Raw genomic sequence first — 24367 nt, forward strand, 5'->3', positions numbered from 1 at the left:
AAATGTAACTGATTTGAAGCCTCTACTCCTTAATTAATCAAATAGTTTATGCAAATACTTTCTTCACTATAATGATAATATGATGAGTATTTTTCTAAAGAGAATAAATGTTTCTGAATGACCATATTTTATTTCTATAAGTAAATGTGACAGTTAAAATCTATCATCGTTATCAAATTTTCTCTAAACAAGAAAATATGGAAAATATCCCATAATGCTATACTTAAAAAATTGAGATATAATTTAACCTAATTTATATTACGTTTGAGTGAACTTTTTGACTATTCTTATTTTTATAATTAAAAAGTCTAATATCTTTATAGAATGGTTGTTTAAAAAGGATTTTTTCAATGGAATAAGATTTTGAACTCTTGAAAAAAAAATTGAAGTAGTCTCTTATTCCCCCTCTCCCCTTTTTTTTTTTTGTCAGTTATGGAGCTTGAACTCTAGGCCTGGGCACTGTCCCTGAGCCTCTTCAGATCAAGGATAGCACTCTACCACTTGAGCCACAGTGTCACTTCCAGCCTTTTCTGTTTATGTGGTGCTGAGGAATCAAACCTTGGGCCTCATGCATGAGAGGCAAGCACTCTACCACTGAGCTACCTTCCCAGCCCTTCTTATCCCCTTTCTTGAGATAAGGCTTTTACTCTGTAGCTTAGGCTAACATTAAACTCATGATTGTCTTGCCTCAGTCTCATGAGAGGTAGGATTAAAGTGTGCATCACTGTGCCTGGCTAGAAGTATCCTTTGTTGAAGAAAAATATGCAAAAACTTAAAACTTGTTGCATCTTCATTTGTTTGTCCTGAAAAATAAGGAATTTATTTATATATCTGGATGTATATGTAAACATATTCATGATGACATACACACACATATAAGTAAACATCTTTCTAAGGAAAAATAGTTTTCTTTATATTTATTTTTGCATCTTATTAAAATATGGTTTTAGTTTTTGGACAATTTCATTTAAAGTGGAATTTTTTTTTACCTTATACAAATACAGAAGCAATTCTGATTATTGATGTGTTTTCTAAAAGGTTAATCAAAAAAAATATATATATATATAAAACTTTTAATTTTTTACTGTAATTTATTTCACAATAGAACCCTATGTATTCAAGTATTAAGTGTATTTAAACATGTCATCTGACGTTGAATTATTGATTTAGGATTTTGGAAGGGAAATCTTCCACATTCTTTTTGTTGTTGTTGTTGGTCATGGGGCTTGAACTCTGGGCCTAGGCACTGACCCTAAGTTCTTTAGCTCAAGGCAAGGGCTCTGCCACTTGAGCCACAGCTCTACTTCCAGTTGTCTGGTGGTTAATTGGAGATAACTTTCCTGCCTGGGCCTGGCTTTGAACCTTGATCCTCAGATCTCAGTCTCCTGAGTAGCTAGGATTATAGGTGTGAGCCACCGGCAACTGGTCTTCCACATTCTTTATTTTTTAAAGCCAATTTGATTGAAGGCTTTTTGATTTGTTTTCTGTGACTGCTATTTTTTCTCTTATTATAGTGAATTTTGTATAGTCTCTGAATACAAATCAATGTTGGGTCATTTTTTTTTTTTTTTGCTTCTGTATTAAAAAATCAGTAGAAAGTTTTATTTACCTGCTTTAAAGATAAACTAATGTTATGATTAAAGCAAATTTAAATAAATTTTAAATAAATTTAAATAAAATGTCATTTATTTTTTTCAGATCTCTATAAAAATGGACTTCAAAGGGCTAACTTTGTGCCATTTATAGCTGTCCTGAAGGTAAGAAAAATCATTTACTTACAGCCTGAGACATTGATCAGTAATCTAGGCTTTATTATTGTTTATTATTTTGAAGAAGTTGTTTAGAGAGTTGTCATTTAACAAAGCAGTTTATAAATTCAATGCATCATGATCAATATCACCCCTTTCAATATTCTTAACTACCCATCCTGACTCAACCTTTCTCTTAGTTTTCTTAATTTTGTAGTCCATACTTTGAATTCTCGGCTCCATTCTCACCACCTTCTCCTTTTCATTCATGTATCCTTTTCCTGTTGAGCCCAGTCCAACTCTTGCAATTACCCGTTTTTCTGGTGTTTATTTTGTTGGGCTTTGACTTTGTTTTTCTAAGGAAATAAGCTGAGTTCTCCCTTGATTTGGTCTTGTATCCAAGCAGAATTCATCTTTGTATTTAGAAAGTGATAGTCAAAGACATAAGGAGAACATAATTATCTCTTTTGTACAGTATTCACCCATGTGTACATGAGAAAAATTACAAAATATAGTCTAAATTATTCTCTAACTGGAACATTGACAGTTTGCATTTTATAAATTTTAATTTGAGGTTTGCTCATAAATATTATACTGGAATGTTTAAACTTATACATTTGTTTCTGAAAAAAAATGTTTAATGTTCCTTGTTTCCTTCAGGCTAATGGCCATTATTAACATGTTTTCCCAGCTATTAAAGTTGCTATTCTAGAATAGCATTATTATAAAAATATTCTAATATATTTAAATGTGATTGCCATCAAGTTATCATAAAATTATGTCAAGTTGAGGCACATAAATAGTTTAAATATTTGTGTGTATCATCACTGCTTAGAGTTTAAAATAGTCTACATTACAATATGATTAAGAATAAAATAACCTCCTTTTTATTATTAATTTTAAGTCATTTTTACATGATTATTCAATAATTCTATTGTCTACCAGTATTTATTGAAAACCTACTATGTGCTAAGTGCCACACTTGTCATAATGGAGAGTACATATGTGAGTCATTCATATTTACAAGTAATAAAGACTATTTCTTTTGAGGATATAAAACATATACAAATATGTATAACCAAAAGCAAAGTATAGTGCCAAAATGACACACAATTATGTTGTAAAATAGAATCCCTATAATTTCAGGAAATAATATTTTTTGATTTATGTCAACCTATGAAGAAAGGGTGAAGTAATATTTATTTTTTTTTAATTTTATTTTATGTTATTTGAGAACATACTGTACAGAGGGGTTACAATTACATGGGCAGGATAATGCATGCATTTCTTACCAAGCATTGCAGCCTCCGTGAAGTAATATTTAATGAAGACTAAAACCTTAAAAATTCTTACTGGGAAGGGAGAATTGAAATTTTTTTTTTTTTTTTTGCCAGTTGTGGGGCCTGAACTCTGGGCCTGGGCACTCTCCCTCAGTTCTTCAGCTCATGGCTAGTGCTCTACCACTTGAGCCACAGTGTCACTTCCAGCGTTTTCTGCTTATGTGGTGCTGAGAAATCGAGCCCAGGGCCTCATGCATGCAAGGCAAGCACTCTACCACTGAGCTACCTTCCCAGCCCAGAATTGAAATATTTTTATTTTATTTTATTATTTATTTATTTATTTTTGGGTCCTGTCATGGGGCCTGAACTCTGGGCCTGGGCGCTGTCTCTCAGCTCTTCAGCTCAAGGCTAGCGCTCTACCACTTGAGCCACAGCGCCACTTCCGGCTTTTTTCTTTTTGCTTATGTGGTGCTGAGGAATTGAACCCAGGGCCTCATGCATGCAAGGCAAGCGCTCTACCACTGAGCCACCTTCCCAGCCCCAGAATTGAAATATTTTATCTTCAAATATCCTAAAGTCATAGTCTTTTTTGACCTTAGTTGAGATTCCTGTTGGTGCCACCTTTATTCCCTGTGCTCTACTTAGGATAATTCAAACATCTGTTTCCTTTACCAATTTTAGTTTCCTAAGGATTTTAATTTCCCTGAGGTATTTATAGACGTAGGAAAAATACCTTGAAAGTTGTCTGCTGTTAGTAATATTTTCCTTTTATATTTATGTTTCACATATGGGGGAGAAGGTAGATTTGCATTATTTCCTGTACACTAGGAAGCCAAAGTTATATGGCATGTGCAGATAACAAAATATAAAGAAGGAACTAAGAAAAATAGGGATTAAAATAATATATATAGTTTAAAATACACAAAATACCATAAGGATAGCCGGGCGCCAGTGGCTCATGCCTGTAATCCTAGCTACTCAGGAGGCTGAGATCTGAGGATCCTGGTTCAAAGCCAGCCCAGGCAGGAAAGACCATGAGACTCCTATCACTAATAAACCACCAGAAAACTGAAGTGGCACTGTAGCTCAAGTGGTAGAGTGCTTGCATTGAGCTGAAGAGCTGAGGGACAGCGCCCAGACCCAGAGTTCAAGTCCCACAACCGAAAAAAAAATACAATAAGGAGAATGAAATAGGAGGTACTCAGGAAGTTTTTGACTATGTTCTTTTTTGTTGTTTATTGTTTATTGTTTTTTGCTTTTGTAATTCACTTACTTAAATATATGATAACACTATCAATAGGTACCTCAACTGGCCAGATTGAATTTATTAATTTTCACTTCCTCTCCCAACCTTAATTTTTTTTCAAGTGGAAAGAAAACCAGAAATCAATAATTTATAATTAGAAATTGAATATGAACTGAAATTCTCAGGACTAAAATAGAAGATTAGATGAGAAAATATCTAAAATGTCCTATTTATTCAAAAGATTTTTCAAATATGATGAAACCTCAGCTCAATGAAAAGAAAAGTAGAACTGATTTCTCTGGAGCTTATCTGGCTCTTTGCATAAAGTTTCTCTGTAGGGGCAGGTTCTTGTGTATCAACTTAGGTAACAGTTTCCAATTCACAGATAATAGTGTTATACTTTTATTTTAGCAGAGAAATGTAGAACAAAAGTCAGCTTCAAAGCAAATAATCTTAGTTTAATAAAAAGATAAGATAAACAAGATTGATGGGGATGGATGGTGGCTCAGTGGTAGAGTGCTTGCCTTGCATGCATGAGACCCTGGGTTCGATTCCTCAGCACCACATAAACAAAAAGAAAAAAAGCTGGAAATGGCACTGTGGCTCAAGTGGTAGAGCGCTAGACTTGAGCTGAAGAGCTGAGGGACCGCGCCCAGGCCCAGAGTTCAGGCTCCACGACCGGACCCAAAAAAAAAAAAAAAAAAAGATAAACAAGATTGAGATTTGAAGAAATAGGTATATCATAAAGTATACTTATTTTATATATTCTTATCATTTAGTGTATGGCTTATTGCTTGGGGAATTGAAACATAACAAAAGTTATATAAGCTCTTAATAAATAATCCTATTTTTTTCTTTCTTCTGTGGCAATATGAGAGTTTGAACTCGTGGCTTTGTGCTTACTTAGGGTAGATACTCTACCACTGGAGCCGTACCCCTGGCCCATGACTAATGACTGTTTTCAGAAGATAGCAATGATGACAAGGAGGACTCATTCATATGCTATTTAAAGTCAAAGGCCTATCAGTAGATGAATAAGTAACATGGACTATATCTATACATTGGTATAGTGTTCAACCATAAAGTTCTTTTTTTTTGATGTATATATATTTTTTTTATTGTAAAGATACTATACAGAGGGTTACAGTTACATGAGTAAGGTAATGAGTACACTTCCTATTGAGCATTGTTACCCCCTCCATTGTTTTCCCCCCTACCATTCCTTCCCTCCCTACCTTCCCCGAGGTTCTTTTTTTTTTTTTTGATTGTGATTAAGTGATTACATAATTTCCCGAATTTCACAGTATTGTGGAACCATAAAGTTCTGATAGATGTTATTATGGCATGTAAATATGAATGGATCTTGAAACATTATGCTAAGTGAACTAAGCCAGGTGCAAAAAATTAGATAATAATTCATTTATATAAGGTACTTAAAAAAGACAAATTTATAGAGAAAGAACGTAGAATAGAGGTTACTACATGCTAGGAAGGAGGAATGGGTAGATATTATTTAGTGGGTACAGAGTTTCTTTATAGATGATAAAAAGTTCTGAAAATAGAAAGTGTTGTTGATCAACAACATAGTGAATATGCTTAAAGCTATTGGATAAGATGGTAAATTTTGTTCTGTGTATTTTCTAGAGTAAGTTTAAAAATAAGATTTAAAGTCTTATTGTGACAAAGTACAAAAATGTCCCCAAGTTACAAATTGAAAATTGCTCATATGAAAATCTAGGAAGATCTCAAACTGAATGTAAAAAGACAGTAAATTGATGACAACATCAATCAAGATGATAGAGATGTTAGAATTATCTGCTAAAAAATCTTAGTCATATTAAAAAGTACTTCAACAGGCAGATAATTCATATGCTTGAAGATGGCATTACTACTTAATGATCTTTGAAAGTTCTATTCACAGCAATATTTAATCATTTTAAATCTATGTGCAACATAGAACATAGCTTCTTAATATGTAAGAAATGACAGAATCATAAGACAAACAAATTCACATAGTGGGAGATGCTTTTCGTAAGCTTCTCTGTAATTTGTGGGAAGAAATATAGACAATGATAGTAAAGATTTGAGCAGGATAATTAAACAAACCTAATCTAATAAAGTTAGATGGATAGATCCTAAAATAGTGAGAATTTTAAAGAACATAGAAAATATTCACAACATGTGGACAAAAGATGTGGACAATCTTTTGTCCACATGTGCTACAAAACAAGTTTCGATAAATTTCAGAATTGGGAGTTAAACAGCATATTTTCTGGCCATGGTGCAATCAAACATTAGTTAAAAATATAATAAAAAAGGTAAGTGAAACAAATTCTTACATGTTTAGAAATAAAGAAATACGCTTCTAGATCGCACATAAATTAAAGAAATTACACAGGAAATTAAAAAATAGTGTTTTCAAGTTTCATTCATGTTGTACATCTATCAGAATTCCATTTCTTTTGGGGGTTGGTTGGAGGAATAGTGTCTCATAGGAGCCCAGGTGGATCTAGAGGTCAATTTTACTTCCTTAGCCTCCTAAGTGCTGGGTACACATATGCACCACTAGGCCTAATTTCCTTTGTATGGCACAATAATAATATACTATGTGGATATACCATTTTCTGTTTATCCATTTGTCTGCTGATGTGCATTTGTATGTTTCAACATTTTTGTGAACATTGTGTGCAAACATATTTGAGCTTATGCTTTCAAATCTTTTGTGTATATACCTAGAAATGGAAGTGTTGCATCATATGATAATTGTTTAATTATTTTAAGCTATTTAAGGAACTGTCATATTGTTTTCTAAAATGGCTGTACTATTTTACATGTCCACCAACCTGGGTTCTAGTTCCTCCACATCCTTGTTAACATTTGTTATTCCTTTTTTTTTTTTTTTTGGGTCCGGTCGTAGGGCCTGAACTCTGGGCCTGGGCGCTGTCCCTTAGCTCTTCAGCTCAAGGCTAGCGCTCTACCACTTGAGCCACAGCACCACCTCCGGCTTTTTTCTTTTTGCTTATATGGTGCTGAGGAATCGAACCCAGGGCCTCAGGCATGCAAGGCAAGTGCTCTACCACTGAGCCACCTTCCCAGCCCCAGCATTTGTTATTTTCTTACTTTTTTAAAATAATAATTATCCTAATGAGTATGCATGGTGCCTTATTGTAGTTTGATTTGCATTTTCCAAATTGTAAGTGATGTTGAGCATCATTTTCCTTTGGGAGAGTGGTAGACTTTACTGATGGTATATAAGGGAGTGCTCCTTAAGTCTTTCCCCTTCAGGAGATTTGGAATGTAAATTGTGTCAAGAGGGGAGAGTTATCAGTTGAGGCAGAGACTTCACAGCTGCTGAAGGCCTCTCTCTAGTACTGCATGGGGATGATGGTCTAGATGTCTTATTCCTTGCAGGCCATATGGTCCACTACACTGTTGCTATAGTCTAGTTCATTATCATACCAGGAAGTGAGCTTGATGGAATAGTTGTTAAGGGCAAAGTTCACCTCAGTATCAATGGTAGAAGAGAGAATATCCTTGTTATGGGCAATGTCCCTCAGCTCTTAAGCTCAAGGCAAGTGTTCTACCACTTGAGCCACATTTCCAGGTTTTCCTGCTTATGTGGTGCTAAGGAATCAAACCCAGGGCCTCATGAATGCAAAGCAAGCACTCTACCACTGAGCCACCTTCTCAGCCCCTGTAGGGGACTTTTCAATGTCTATTTCATTACCCTCTTGATATACTCATATTTGAGCCTTTTGTCCAAATCAGATAGCTCCACAATGGATATGTTGTGGGTGGGCACACAGAGCCCTGACAGTGAGCTTCCCATTCAGTGGAGAGTTTAGTCTTGCTCACAACCTTAGAAGTGCCATTATTACATTGCTGGGATGATGATCTGGGCAGTCCTATGACCATCATGTCACAGTTTCTCACAGGGGACATCCATGTTCCTCTTTGTGGTATAAATCTCTCTACAATGCAAAAATTGTCATAGATGACCTAGGCTGAGGGGGCTAGCCAGGTGAAGGTATAAGAGGTATTGCTGACAATCTTGAGGGAGTTGTTTCTCAAGGTTTATACCCATCACAAACATGAGGACATCAACAGAAAGAGTTCTTTGGACTCTAGCCTTCTACAAAGTAGTGAATTTACCAGTGGACTCTATGATATTTGATGTAGTTTGACAAGCTCTCACTTTGGAAGTGGTGGGGTTTCCATTGACAAGCCTTCTGTTCTCAGCCTTGGTTGTGCCATCGAACTTGTCATGAGTTAGGGGTGTGGCTCGGTAGTAAGAGCATTTGCCTAACAAGTATAAGAACTGAAGTTCAAACCCTAGTATCACCAAAAACAAACAAATAAATAAACAACCCCCCCCAAGCCCAAAGAAACAAAACACCAAACCAAAACCAAAAAGCAAACAAGTACAAAGAACCCTGAACTTGCTGTGAGTGTAATTATACTGGGACATGGAGACCGTGTATGTGAGGTCAGTGAAAGAGAGGTTATTGATGGGAACAACATCCAATTAGCCAGAGTTGAATGAAGCCCTGGTGACCAATAGTCCAACATGTCCAAGTCCATTTACTCAGACCTTCATCATTATGTCTCAGGGACAGCTGCTACTGCACAAGAAGACACAGCTGTCTGCTGAGGGAAAGAGCAGAGAACTTTGAGAAGTTATTCATGTGCTGCTTTTCAGTCTATATATCATTTCTAGTGGATCTTAGTTAAGCTTTCTGTTATAGCTGACTTTTCTGTTTTTTGGTCGGTCGTAGGACTTGAACTCTGGGCTTGGGCGCTATCCCTGCGCAAGCGCTCTACCGCTTGAGCCACAGTGCCACTTCTGGTTTTCTAGTGGTTTTTATTGGAGATAAGAGTCTCACAGAGTTTCCTGCCTGGACTGGCTTTGAACCGTGATCCTCAGCTCTAAGCCTCCGGAGTAGCTAGGATTATAGGCGTGAGCCACCGGCGCCCAGCTATAGCTGGCTTTTTGGACACTAGTTTGACAGAAGTACTGCTTTGATTACTGCCAGATAGAGTGAGAAACCAAGGTTCCTTATTTAGCTTTTATTGGCAGTTAAGATACTGAGGGCAAGGAATTCCAACTCCCCATGTGATCTTCATTGCTATTGTAGGAAGAGGGGATGCTCATTACTAGCTGTCTGGGAATGACAGTTCCAGTCTTACCTGATCTTGTCAGGTATGACCACAGTGTTGTGTGCCTCATTACAACCTCCTGAAGGTGGAACTCCAGGCTGTGCTTACTGGCATGGGTAAAGAGTGGATCTAGTTTTTCTCTGCAGTATTTGCTACAATAGTGAAGTTATCATCTAAGACTTTTTTCCCCACCTGGATACTTGGTTGAAGTGAATAGACTTTCTAGGGCCTGTCTCATTTGTTTGTGCCCACTGGCATTTCTGAATCATTATCTTTTCCAGCTCCAGTTCTAGGTTACATGATTAAATAAACACCCCTTTTACTGGAAAAAAAACCATCTTATTGAGCTTTAGATCTTGAAGTTTCTAGCTGTTCTTTTTTCTACGATTCAGAGTCTTCTTTATATATTATTGTTCACTTTTTTTTTGTACTGGGCCTGGGGCTTGAACTCAGGACCTGGGGCTGTCTGGCTCTTTGCTTTTTTGCTCAAAGTTGGCATTCTATGACTTGAGCCATACCCCCACTTCTGACAGTCTTTCAGACTTCCTGTCCAGGCTGCTTTTATTTTGGGGGGGGTCCGGTCGTGGGGCCTGAACTCTGGGCCTGGGCACTGTCCCTCAGCTCTTCAGCTCAAGGCTAGTGCTCTACCACTTGAGCCACAGTGCCACCTCCAGCTTTTTGCTTTTTGCTTATGTGGTGCTGAGGAATCGAACCCAGGGCCTCATGCATGCAAGGCAAGTGCTCTACCACTGAGCCACCTTCTCAGCCCTCCAGGCTGCTTTTGAACTGGGATCTTCAGATTACAGCCTCCTTGGTAGTTAGGATTTATAGGTGTGAGTTACCAGTGTTGTGCTAAAAGCTGAAGTTTTACCTGTTAATTCACCATCTCTAGTATATCTGGTTTTGTTATCCCTCTTAGTTATTTATTTTTTTCCCCAGTCGTGAGGCTTGAATTCTGGGTACTGTCCCTGAGTTCTTCAGCCCAAGGTGAGTGCTCTACCACTTGAGCCATAGAACCACTTCCAGTTTTCTGGTGGTTCATTGGAGATTAAGAGTCTCACAGCTTTGCTGCCTGGGATGGCTTTGAACCTTGATCCTCAGATCTTAGCCTCCTGAGTAGCTAGGATTACAAGCGTGAGCCACTGGCGCCTGGCTTTTCTTGGTTTTTGCATGTATAAAAATGTATGGCACAATGGACAAGGGTCTCATATCTAAAATATACTTAGAACTCAAAAAATTCAATCCCCCAACAGCAAATCCTCAAAGAAACAACTGCCCAATAAATAAGTGGGCTAAAGACTTAAAGAGAAACTTCTCTGAAGAGGAAATAAGAATGACCAATAGACACATGAAGAAATGCTCAACTTCTCTAGCCATAAAAGAAATGCAAATCAAAACAACATTGAGATTTCACTTCACCCCAGTTAGAATGGCCATAATCAAGAAATCTAATAACAGATTCTGGAGGGGATGTGGCCAAAAGGGAACCCTACTGCATTGTTGGTGGGAGTGTAAACTTGTTCAACCACTTTGGAAAGCAGTATGGAGGTTCCTTAAAAGACTCCACAAAGAGCTCCTTTATGACCCAGCAATCCCACTTTGGGGCATTTACCCAAATGATCACAAACAAGGCCATATGAAAGCTACCAGCACAACTATGTTTGTTGCAAGCATTATTTACTGTAGCTAAGGTATGGAACAAACCCAGATGCCCCTCAGTAGATGAGTGGATCAAGAAAATGTGATATATGTATATGTATATGTGTGTGTGTGTGTGTATACATACAATGGAATTCTATACTTCCATCAGAAAGAATAACATCGCCCCATTTGTTAGGAAATGGAAAGACTTGGAAAAAATTATATTAAGTGAAGTAAGCCAGGCCCAAAGAAACAGGTCTCATGGTTTCCCTTATTTGCAATAAATAGTATATGTCTAGGACAAGCAGAAAAGGTCAAAAGCTAAGTACATATGACCATATAAGATAATGTTAAGCAAAATGAACCCCAAGACAGGGACACAAGTGGTTTTTTTCTTTCTTGCTATTTTTTTTTTTTGGTCGGTTCTGAGGCTTGAACACTGGGCCTGGGTGCTGTCCCTCAGCTCTTCAGCTGAAGGCTAGCACTCTTACCACTTGAATGTTAGCCCCACTTTAGGGTTTTTCTGCTTATGTGGTGCTGAGGAATCGAACCCAGGGCCTCATGAATGCAAGGCAAACACTCTACCACTGAGCCACCTTCCCAGCCCCAAAATAGAAATCAGTTTGTTTTTTTTTTGGTGGGGGGGTCAGTCATGGGGGCTGAACTCTGGGCCTGAACGCTATTCCTCAATTCTTTAGCTCAAGGCTAGCGCCCTATCACTTGAGCCACAATGCCACTTCTGGCTTATGTGGTGCTAAGGAATCGAACCCAGGACCTCATGCATGCAAGGCAAGTACTCTACCACTGAGCCACCTTCCGGGCCCTCTTGCTATTGTTTTTAATATATTTATAATGTACTATGTGATTTTTTTTCTTTGGTATACTCCTCCCCCATGGATAATCCCTGTTTTCACTGTATTTGATTCCAGTGCCCTGCATCTTGTATATACACTTTTTTTTAAAAATTTTATTTTATTTTATTTGAGAACATACTGTACAGAGGGGTTACAATTACATGGGCAGGATAATGCATACATTTCTTACCAAGCATTGCAGCCTCCTCCTTTGTTTACCCTTCACCTCCCTTCCCAGCCTCCCACCTCCCCCCCACCCAATCCTTCCCCCACTTCCCCCCCCCACACCGACATTGTAAAGCTCGTTTTTGACATGACATTTTGTACTTCTCATTGTTGCAACAGGTCCACCTGAATCCTTAAATGACTTGTTTGTCCCCATCTCCTCCACAAGTTATACTGACATCAAATATAGTGAAAGCGGGGGTTACACTGTGGGGGAGGGACATACAAAGCAACAAAGAAATAATCTTATAAATGCGTTAGAAACACATGCATTAAAGAAAAAAAACATTAAAATACATATTTAAGGGTTCGTTTTCCTAACATCACATTATCTGACCTTTTCCACTTGACTCATACATATACTAGATATTGCAAATAAGGGAAACCATGGGACCTATGTTTCTTTGGGCCTGGCTTACTTCACTTAATATAATTTTTTCCAAGCCTTTCCATTTCCTAACAAATGGGGAAATGTCATTCTTTCTGATGGAGGCATAGAATTCCATTGTGTATATATACCACATTTTCTTGATCCATTCATCTACTGAGGGGCATCTGGGTTGGTTCCATATCTTAGCTATGGTAAATAATGCTGCAATAAACATAGTTGTGCTGGTAGCTTTAGTGTGGTCTTGTTTGTAAACATTTGGGTAAATGCCCAAAAGTGGGATTGCTGGGTCATAGGGGAGTTCTATGTGAAGTCTTTTGAGGAACCTCCATATTGCTTTCCAAAGTGGTTGAACAAGTTTACATTCCCACCAACAATGAAGTAAGGTTCCTTTCTGGCCACATCCCCTCCAGCATCTGTTGTTTTTAGAGTTCTTGATTTTTGCCATTCTAACTGGAGTGAGGTGATATCTCAATGTTGTTTTGATTTGCATTTCTTTTGTGGCTAGGGATGTTGAACATTTTTTCATGTGTCTATTGGCCATCCTTCTTTCTTCTTCAGAGAAGTTTCTCTTTAAGTCTTTCGCCCACTTATTTATTGGACAGTTGTTTCTTTGAGGATTTGTTGTTGGGGGGTTTAATTTTTTGAGTTCCAAGTATATTTTAGATATGAGACCCTTGTCCGTTGTATGGCTTGTAAAGATCTTCTCCCAATCCGTGGGCTTTCTATTGATCTTGCTAGCTATGTCATTTGCCTTGCAGAAGCTCTGCAATTTTATGCAGTCCCATTTGTCCAACCTTCCTTTGATTTGTTGTGTTTCCGGGTCTCTATTCAGAAACTTTCGGCCTGAGCCAAGGAGACCTAGGGTTTCTCCTATTCCATCCTGTAATGTTTTCAGAGTATATACACTTTTTTAATTTGGGGAGGGAAAGGGAAAAAACAAAATGTTTAAATAGGGATACAGGTTGACCCATTGTAACAATGAGATGTATAAGACACTATGTTGAAAATGAACTTTACAACTTGTAGGGAGCAGGGAGGGAGGAGTTGGGGAGGTGGGGAGGGAAGGGATGGTAGAGGAAAAACAAAGGAGGAGGTAACAATGCTCGATAGGAAATGTACTCATTACCTTACTCATGTAACTGTAACCCTTCTGTACACTATTTTTACAATAAAAACCATATTAAAAATATATGGCAGGATGCTGGACATTTTGATTACTCCATTGAGTGTATGTTATTTCCTTTAGAGGTGGTGTTTTATTTTGACAAGTAAATTTCTTGCAAATTAATTCTATCCATCTGAGGCTTGTTTTTAAATCTGTTAAAATGTATCATGGGGGGCTGGGAAGGTGGCTCAGTGGGAGAGCGCTTGCCTTGCATGCCTGAGGCCTGGGTTCAATTCCTCAGCACCATATAAGCAATAAGAAAAAGGCCAGAAATGGTGCTGTGGCTCAAGTGGTAGAGCGCTAGCCTTGAGCTGAAGAGCTGAGGGACAGCGCCCAGGCCCAGAGTTCAGGCCCCACGACTGGACCCCCCACAAAAAAATGTATCATGGTCAACCTTTTCTGTAAGTCTCTTTTAAGTCTTTCTTCTAGAACAACCTTTCTAAATTGTCTATGGTATCTGTCAGTGTTCAGAGAAAACTTTCTTCTCAAAATATCTCTAAAATCAGGCTGGGAAGTTGGCTTAGTGCTTGCCTCGCATACATGAGTCCCTGAATTTGTTTGCACCACATAAGCAGAAAAAAGCTAGAAGTGGCCCTGTGGCTCAAGTGGTAGGGTGCTAGCCTTGAGCTGAAGAGCTGAGGGACAGCACCCAGGCCCAAAGTTTAGGCCCCACAACTGGAAAACAAAAAAACAAAAGACAAAACCAAAAAAAAAAAAAACAAAAACAACCCAACAATCTGAAAATGGCTGTTCAGAATGTTTATTTTTCACAGTTTGGTTATTTGTGACTTTCTCATTGCCTAGCCTTTTGGAATTTCACCCTATTTGTGTACCATTTAATATTCAACTAACAATTAGTTATTCCTTTTTTTAAAAACTTTTTTATTTTATTTTTTTGGGGGGGGGGGGGTCTGGCCGTGGGGCCTGAACTCTGGGCTTTGGCGCTGTCCCTCAGCTCTTCAGCTCAAGGCTAGTGCTCTACCACTTGAGCCACAGCGCCACTTCCGGCTTTTTTCTTTTGCTTATGTGGTGCTGAGGAATCGAACCCAGGGCCTCAGGCATGCAAGGCAAGCACTGTACCACTGAGCCACCTTTCCAGCCCTAGTTATTCCTTTTGCAAATATGTTTCTGTATAGCTTCATCATACACTTAACTGTTTTGTGCAAACTCAGCTTCTTTACATTTACAAGATTCTGATCATTGTCCTTAGATTGCTGTGCTGAAGTCTATAAGTTGCCCATCATGGAAAGTCAGGAAAATGTAGTAATGTAGTACTCTCTTACTTGATTCATTTTTGTCTCTCAGGGGTTTCCTTCCTTCCCTCCTTTCCTTCCTCCCTCCCTCCCTTCCTCTCTCCTTCTCTCTCTCTCTTTCTTTCTTTCTCTCTCTCTCTCTTTCTTTCTTTCTTTTCTTTTGTTGGTTGTGGGGCTTGAACTGTGGGCTTGGGCGCTGTCCCTCACTTCAGCTCAAGGCTAGTGCTCTACCACTTGAGCCACAGTACCACTTCCCGTTTTCTGGTGGTTTATTGGAGGTAAGAGTTTCATGGACTTTGCTGCCTAGGCTGGCTTTGAACCTCAGATCTCAGCCTCCTGAGTAGCTAGGATTACAGGTGTGTGTCACTGGCACCTGGCTCAGGGGTTACTTTCTCTTACTAACCATTGGGTAATGTCAGGAATTAGTTGATTTATCTAGTTTTTTCTGTGTTTAATGACTTATGAGAAGACAAAATACAGTCTCAGCTACTCTGGTGTGGCCCGAAACAGGGCCTTTTGTTTTTGCTTTTTGACCCAGGGCCTCACTTTTGCTAAACAGATGCTGTGCACTCAGTTTAGTTTTTAATTACAAAGAGAAAAGAAATGATTTTTTTTTTGTAATTGAGACACAGAGCTGTTTTACCATAGATACAAAAAATATAAATAGAATAGCTATAAAAAGCAGTGATGGGCACAGAGGTTGCTACATCTTTCTCTTACATGTATGGGGTATATAATGTAACTGGAATATTACTTTCTAAAAGCTTTTGATAATATAGGGCAATGGACACATAATATGAATAAAAATATGATGGAAATAATATATGGAAATAATGTACATTTGTGGAAAATATTGAGAGAACTATCACAGAATAGTAATTGGGCCTATTTCTGAATATTGAGATATATGTGAATTTAATCCTGTCTTTTAGATTTTCAAGATTTATGGTGTGATTTTTGTATTATTTTTATAAAACTCCTATTTATTTATATAATACATTTATTTATGTACTCATTTATTTTTGTGCTAGTCATAGGGCTTTAACTCAAGGCCTGGGCTCTGTCCCTGAACTTTTGCTCAAGACTAATGCTCACACACTTCCAGCTTTTTTTTTTAAATTGTGAAAATACTGTACAGAGGGGTTACAATTACATGGGTAATGAGTACATTTCTTATCAAGCCTTGTTGCCTCCTCCTTTGTTTCCCCTTATCATCCCTTCCCATCTCCCCCCTCTCCATTAGTTTATTGGAGATAAGAATCTCTCACAGACTTTCTTGCCTGGGCTCTTGGCTTTAAGCCATGATCCTCATCATCTGGATAAAAGTGCAAGACCTTATCTGGACAGATTTTTTTTTGTTTTTAAGTATTTGTCTTGGGGCTTGAACTCTGGGCCTAGGCTCTGTCCCTGAGTGTTTTGCTCCAGGCTAGTTATTCTACTTGAGCCACAGCTCCACTTCCAGCAAATGAACTTGGGGTGTGGCTTAGACAGAGCACTTGCAAGTAGAGACCTACAGCACTATAAAACCAAACAACAACAAATCAAAGTTGAGGTACCAGCAGGGAGAAAAACTGATTGAATATGGGTATCATATAGGAAATAGAGTGTTAGTTTAGTGTATGTTGTTATAACAGAATACTTGAGACTGGGTAATTTTTGAAGAATATAGCTTTATTTCTTACAGTTCTGAGGCTAAGAATTCTAACATCATAGAACTCAAATATAGAGAGTACCTTTCATACCGTATCATCTCATGGAAGAAGGTAGAAGGGTAAGATGCACATACTTATGTATAAGATAGAAATAAGGAAAGGAGGTTCCTTTTATTAGGAACCAATGATAATGTCTTATGATGATATATAACATTAATCTGTTCTCCACGGCTGAGTCCTTTCCTTCAAAGTTCTACCTCTCAACACTGTTGCCTTGGGAATATTTCTAATACATAATTCTTGAGGAAATTCAAAAGGCCAGAGGAAGGAGTCATCAGAAGCAAAGAGGAAAGCTGACATGAATTAGTAAGTAAAAGCATATCATGAATGTACTTTGGAAGTACATGACTTAGGACAGGGAGAAATTTTCAGATAATACTTTTCTATTTTTCTTTTCTTTTCTTTTTTCTTTTTTTTTTTGCCAGTCGTGGGGCCTGAACTCTGGGCCTGGGCGCTGTCCCTCAGCTCTTCAGCTTAAGGCTAGCGCTCTACCACTTGAGCCACAGCACCACTTCCAGCTTTTTCTGCTTATGTGGTGCTGAGGAATCGAACCCAGGGCCTCATGCATGCAAAGCAAGCACTCTACCACTGAGCCACCTTCCCAGCCCACTTTTCTATTTTTCATTCTATACAATAATATGTGCTAATAAAAATGTGGAAAATAATCTGGTGGCTCACTTCTGTAATCTTAGCTAATCAGGAGGCTGAGATCTGAGGATCATGGTTCAAAGCCAGCCCAGGCAGGAAAGTCTGTGAGACTCTTATCTCCAATTAACCACCAGAAAACTGGAAGTGGAGCTGTGCTCAAAGTGGTAGAGCACTAGATCCCAGGGCCAGTGCCCAGACTCTGAGTCCCAGCCCCATGACGACAAAGAGAGACAGAGACACAGAGAGAGACAGAGAAGAGAGACAGAGAGAAAGAGAGAGAGAGAGAAAGAGGAACTGGTAGAATAGAACTAAGAACAGGCTAAGGGCACAGCCATAAAAATAAAAGCATCTTAGAAAATGTGAATTATGTAGTTGATATGGTTGAAAATAAAATCCATGCTAAGGGGACTAGCCTTATGAAAAATTATACAAAATGAAGTTAGAATAATCAAATGTAAGAATCATTACAGAAGTAATCATATAGAAAGCAGGTATAAGTGCTATTTCTCTCTCTCTTTCTCTCTCTTTCTCTTTCTCTCTTTTGGTCAGTCGTGGGGCTTGAACTCTGGTCCTTAGAGCTGTCCCTGAGCTCTTCAGCTCAAGGCGAATACTCTACCATTTGAGCTACAGTGCCACTTCCAGTTTTCTAGTGGTTAATTGGAGACAAGGGTCTCATGGACTTTCCTGCCTGGGCTGGCTTTGAACCATGATCCTCAGATCTCAGCCTCCTGAGTAGCTAGGGTTACAGGTGTGTGGCACTGGTGCCCGGCCATAAATGATATTTTAAGAAAGAAAGAAAGAAAGAAAAAGAAAGAAAGAAAGAAAGAAACAAAGAAAGAAGAGAAAGAAAGATAGAATAGAAGAAAACTTGTCCCTCCCCCATGGTATAATCCCTGCTTTCACTGTATATGATGTTGGTATAATTTGTGGAGGGGAAGGGAAAAAAACAAATTGTTAAAACAGGGGAAAAAATAGAAGAAAACTTTCTTGAAATAAAATTGGGTTAAAAGTCCAGATTTGGAGTGTTCATTGTATTCATTTCTTAATCTCATCAAAAGAATACATTTTTCTGATCTATAACTGAACTTCAAAGAGTAAAGACAGAATCTTTTTATCATATAGAAGAAAAGTTAATGAGAAAAAGGAAACTAGGGCTGGGAATGTGGTAGAGTGCTTACCTAGCATGCATGAAGCCCTGATTTTGATTTCTCATAAACAGAAGTGGTATAGTGCTAGTCTTGAGCAAAAGAAGCTCAGGGACAGAGCCCAGGCTCTGAGTTCACAACCCCCCCCCCCCTCCAAATAAAGGAAACTGACTTGAAACTTGTCAACTACCAGTAGATGCTAGAATAGTTTTTGTTGTTGTTGTTTTCTCCGTTGGTCAGGGGTCCTGAGCTCTGGGCCTGAGTGGTTTCCCTTAGCTCTTCAGCTAGGGCTCTACCACTTGAGCTACAGTGCCACTTCTGGCTTTTTCTGCTTATGTGGTGCTGAGGAATTGAGCCCAGGGCCTCATACATGCAAGGCAAGCACTCTAACACTGAGCTACCTTCCCAGCCCTAGAATAGATTTTTAACATTAAAATAAAATGATGCATGTTCTCTCTGATATATGGAAGTTAGATCTAAAATGCACTGGGGTACAACAAATCATAGAGTATTCTAGATATTAACACACAGTGAGTAAAGGAGATAAACACCAAGGTTATGTAGCTCTTTGTACTTATATAAAATGTACATATTGAAATGAATTCCAAGATATGGAAACAATTTTTTAAGTTTTTAGTTTTTGATGATTCTATCTTCTTTACCTTACATATGGTGTATCTACATGTATGTATTTGGGAGGGTTGGGCCTAAAACTCTAGGGAAAAAAGGTAGAAAAGTGAAGCAGTACAGCTCACTGGACATTAATGAAATTGAGCTATTCAACTCATGGGTGGAGATGGGAGGGAGAGACTGTGAGAGAATGAGAGAACAGAAGACACTGTATGAAAGGAAATGTACTCATGCTCATCCCTCCGTACATCACCTCTATAATAACAATAGAGCAAATTATTTTAAAAAGTTAAAATAGGTGATATCTGTTCAGCTAAACTGTCAAGTATGTGTCTAAATCCACAGATAAATATTTTGGCCATATGAGAGTTTAGGAATTATGGTCCTTGTAAAGCTTCCTGAACAGATCAAGATTTATGCTACTAGTCAAAATTAAATATGTACAGAGATAGTGGCAATCAAAGATTGGTGATAGTTGAATTGAATCTTATTAAACCTTGTCTCATCCCAGGCTATCTGGAAGACGATGAAAATTCTTCCACATCATGTGAGAACTTCTATAACTAAATTGACTATAATTTGCAGATACATACAGAAAAGGGGCCTTGACCCAAACTAGCAGTTTGAGAGGAAGAGTTTGTACACATCAGGACATTTCCAAAGAGCAGATGACACTTGAGATTTTTTTTTCTACTTTTTTGTTTTTTGTTGTTGTTTTTTGTTTTGAGTCCAGTCGTGGGGCCTGAACTCTGGGCCTGGGCACTGTCCCTCAGCTCTTCAGCTCAAGGCTACCCGCTCTACCACTTGAGCCACAGCGCCACTTCTGGCTTTTTTCTTTTTGCTTATGTGGTGCTGAGGAATTGAACCCAGGGGCCTCATGCATGCAAGGCAAGCACTCTACCACTGAGCCACCTTCCCAGCCCCTCTACTTTTTTTTTGTCGGTCGTGGTGCCAGAACTCTGGGCCTGGGCACTGCCTCTCAGCTCTTCAGCTCAAGGTTGACACTCTACCACTTGAGCCACAGGGCCACTTCCAGCTTTTTCTGCTTATGTGGTACATGCAAGGCAAACTCTCTTACCACTGAACTACCTTCCCAGACCTTAAGTTAAGATTTTAAAGGGCAATATAAACATTACCAGGCAAAATGAAAAAGACTCATTGTGTAGAAAGGCATATAGTAAAGATAGAGCACCAACATGATAGGTTAACATGTGGTGATTAATAAGTTCACTGAGATTGAGATTTTGTTAAAATAATAGCTTTCCCTATTCTGATTGAGTTTCAAAAACTTTGTTTAAAATTCAGATCCCTAACCCTTCCAAATAAAATTAAGATATGTTTTATATTGTGTGTAAATAATAAAGAACATTTTGTTACCACTTTTATTTATATAAAACAGTATAGAATAATTGTTTCTGCTTTCATGAATTTGTACTTCAACTTGAAATTTTGAAACTGAAGAAAACAATTTCTTGATAAGAATCATATTTTTCTGTTTCTATAATCATATTTTTCTGATAAATTCTTGAAAGGTCTTTGTTCTGATATTTTATAACAGCTAATTCTTCTAAAGTATGTGAACAAATAAAATTCTTAAGACATTTGCTGGTATCTACTGGTATTGCTTTAGTCTCCATACTGCAGTATTTTTAAATTTTTAATTTTTTGGTGCTACTGAGGATTGACCTCATGCCTTTCACTTATTAGTCAAGCATTTTGCCATACTTGCAGTCCTTTCAGCTTACTTATTTATTTTTATAAGGTTTCATGCTTCTCAGTATGGCCTCCTAATAGCTGGTATTACAGGTATGAACTCCCACTTCCAGCTTATTTGTTGAGATGGAATCCGGTTAAAGTTTTTCTAGGTTAGTCTCAAACTACAACCATCCTGATGCTCACCTCCTGAATAGTTTGAATTATAGGCATGAGCCACCATGTCTAGATGCACAGCAGTATTTTGAAGTAACCCATGATAGTCTGTACTTAGGTGAACGTACTCTAGTCAGTGGCTCAATCTGGCCTTTCACCCACTTTTCTGAATAAATTTTTATTGAAAAACTTCACACTCATTTGTTTATATATTGTCTATAGTTCTTTTTATATTATAGTGGCAGAGCTGAGTAACTACAATAGAGAAAGAAAGGAAGATTAGTGGGCTAAAAGTGGAGAGGGTGGTCCAGTGTGAGTTTCAGATAATTCAATAACTTGGGAAAGTCAACTTTATTAGGATTCTAGGTTCCTTAGAAATGTCTTCAATTTTAGGGCTGGGAAGGTGGCTCAGGGGTAGAGCGCTTGCCTTGCATGCCTGAGCCCCTGGGTTCAATTCCTCAGCACCACATAAGCAAAAAGAAAAAAGCCGGAAGTGGCGCTGTGGCTCAAGTGGTAGAGCGCTAGCCTTGAGCTGAAGAGCTGAGGGATAGCACCCAGGCCCAGAGTTCAGGCCCCATGACCAGAAAAAATAAAAATAAATAAAAAAAAAGAAATGTCTTCAATTTTAGATTTCAGAATGTAAGAATAATATTTTAAATGTACATTCATTGAATAGTATTCACTCAACATAATCTCACTGACATAATCTCACTGACATAATCATTTAAAATTATTATGGTTAGTTATACATGGTGGCTCATACCTATAACCCCAGCTACTTGGAAGGCAGAAACAGGAGGACACAGTCCAAAGCTGGCCCAAGCACAAGTGCATGATCTTATCTGAAAAACAGGCTAAAAGCCCAGAAGACTCTGGACTTGGGTCAAGTGGTAGATCATTTGCCTAGCCAGGCCCTGAGTTCAGTTCTCAGCACTGTTTCCCTGACCCTCAAATTATTGTGGGAAAAGAACACAAAGCGTTATTTTGATTAGAACAATACCTTTTTAGGTCAGTTTCAACTGTAGTATATCTTTGGCCTTCCTAAAGGTTGGAATTGCTAACAGATATTGCTATTCTCATTTGTTCAGCTCCCAGCAGATTTTTTTTGGGGGGAGTCCGGTTGTGGGGCCTGAACTCTGGGCCTGGGCGCTGTCCTTCAACTCTTCAGCTCAAGGCTAGCACTCTACCACTTGAGCAACAGCGCCACTTCTGGCTTTTTTCTTTTTTTGCTTATGTGGTGCTGAGGAATCGAACCCAGGGCCTCATTCATGCAAGGCAAGCACTCTATCACTGAGCCATCTTCCCAGCCCCCCAGCAATTTTGTTTTCTATTTTTCAGTAAAACAAAACAAACAAAAAAACCCTGTCAGTGCCTTCCATTACTTTCATAAACTCCTTTATTTGACCTGTAATGACCCATAAAAGACAGAAATGCTATTCATAAATTTTGAAATTGAAGAAAACAATTTCTCGATAAGAATCATTATCTTTTTATGTTTTTCTTAATCAGTTTAGCAATATGTAGAAATCTAAAATAATCTTTCCCTGTGAATGTTCTGCAATATTTTGTGTCATGCTTTGCCACACACTGATATATTCTGATATTAGTAATTTGGCACTTTAATTTTCTTTTTCAGAGACAGCAAGCTATCTTCCTTTTATAAAAACATTTTTCCTTAAAGTTAAATGTTAGGTGACTAGTTAATGATTGAAATGTCATTTGTAAGCTGCTGAACAATAACTAAGAAGGCATTTTATACTGTAAGTTTCCCTTTGATTAAACTCAGCTAGGAAATGAAATTAGAGAAAAATAAATTCTAGCATTTCTTTTAAAAAGTTTTCAACTTGGAAAGCATCATAATGTGATTTGGCTTAACATTATTTGAGTTTAAATAACACATAAAAGTCCTTATAAATATAAGGGTCTAAAAGTATTATTGTTACTATTTAATAATATTTGTTTAATATTCAGTAAAGACTACCTTCTACTTGGCTGTTAATATTTCCTGATTGTTGTAAATTCTATATATAAAACTGAAAACAAATAACATTTTTATTTTCTGACCATTACCCCCCCAAGGAACATTATTTCGATGGTGAACAATTAAAAAATTCTCTCATGATGTGATCTCCACCATGAACACTAGAAAATAGTTGATGTTCCTTAGATGAAACACTGCAGTGTCTAGCCTTCATCTAGCCACCGGCTCTATGATTTATAACCGTGCTAAAATATGTATACTTGCCCATTGTTTTCCTTGCTACAATTTTCATAATTGATGAGATGATTTGTGATTTTCTTCATTATAACTGTCCATATTAGACATTTCAGAAGGGTAAACCATCAGAATCAGTCATGTCAGCCTGGATGACCTCCACTGCATTGTCACCTGAGTCAGCCTTGTAGAGAGTAACCCTTTGTTAATGTGGTAATGTCTTCACTTAGGAGTTGTCTTTTTTATACTTAAGACTGAAAGGAATAAATGAGAACAAAAGTAGCAGATTGAACTCTTGAATTGAAAAGACTTTTGGTTGTCCCCCAAACCATTAAAAGTATTCATTTAAATCTGTGCATTTAATACTTTTAAAATACAAAAATGATCACTTGACATGTAAAATAGCTCCCTGTATAGCAACTTCTAATTTCCTGAATAATGTAAAGAAATACATTTGAGATATTTTAACAAATGTATATGTTTGAGAACAATCTAAGAGAATTTTCTCTAGTGATAAGCATTGATTTTTACTTGTGGATTTTTTTGTTTTGTGTTCTTGCAATTAATATATAACTAGGGTAAGAGTTGTAATGTGGATTTAAAATGTATTAAATTTAAATTAAGTTAAATTAAAATGTAAATTTAAATTACTATAACTTAGACAATGTATTAGTCAGGGCCCACCTATGGAATAGTGAATTGGGATGTATGCTTTTAAGAATACTTTCTTGCTTATAAAAATGAAAATAAATATTTCCCATGAAATATACTAATTACATATTTATATTTGACTGAAATGTAACAAACAATGGTATACATGCAAAATATATTCTAGCTAGGACTAATTCTTTTCTCTGAATAAACAATTATTTTTGGCTAAATTATAAGAAATTAACTCTCTGATGACAAAAGTGGTTTAAAGGAAGTATGTATTAAATATGAATTAATTGCTTCTTTGAATCATGAGATAAATTAGTTTAATAACACGTGGCAGTTTTCTTGGCTAGTGATGTAATGTGAAATTGAATTCTCTCTTTCCCCTCCCTGAAAACTCAAGCCAATTAGTAGAACTTTTAAGCTCTTTGTCACAGGCCACCATGGAGGTCTGCAGAGAAGAACTTTAATCCAATAAACATTTCATTTAGATCATGAAAAGAAAGCATGAGGAGACACTCCTGCAAGAGCGGG

The 24367-nt window shown here is 37.7% G+C and overlaps 1 protein-coding gene across 1 annotated transcript in view; it reads left to right on the forward strand.

The window, feature by feature from the left end:
* Nucleotides 1-24367, forward strand: part of Afg1l (AFG1 like ATPase) — a 157654-nt gene that overhangs the window by 60482 nt on the left and 72805 nt on the right. Inside the window, exon 7 of the mRNA XM_042702129.1 lies at nucleotides 1699-1757. Coding sequence (XP_042558063.1) covers nucleotides 1699-1757 — 59 coding nt within the window. The remainder of the gene's footprint in view (nucleotides 1-1698; nucleotides 1758-24367) is intronic.

This window comes from Dipodomys spectabilis, unplaced genomic scaffold (genome assembly GCF_019054845.1).
Source record: "Dipodomys spectabilis isolate Male_0828 unplaced genomic scaffold, ASM1905484v1 ptg000001l, whole genome shotgun sequence".
NCBI lineage: Eukaryota > Metazoa > Chordata > Mammalia > Rodentia > Heteromyidae > Dipodomys > Dipodomys spectabilis.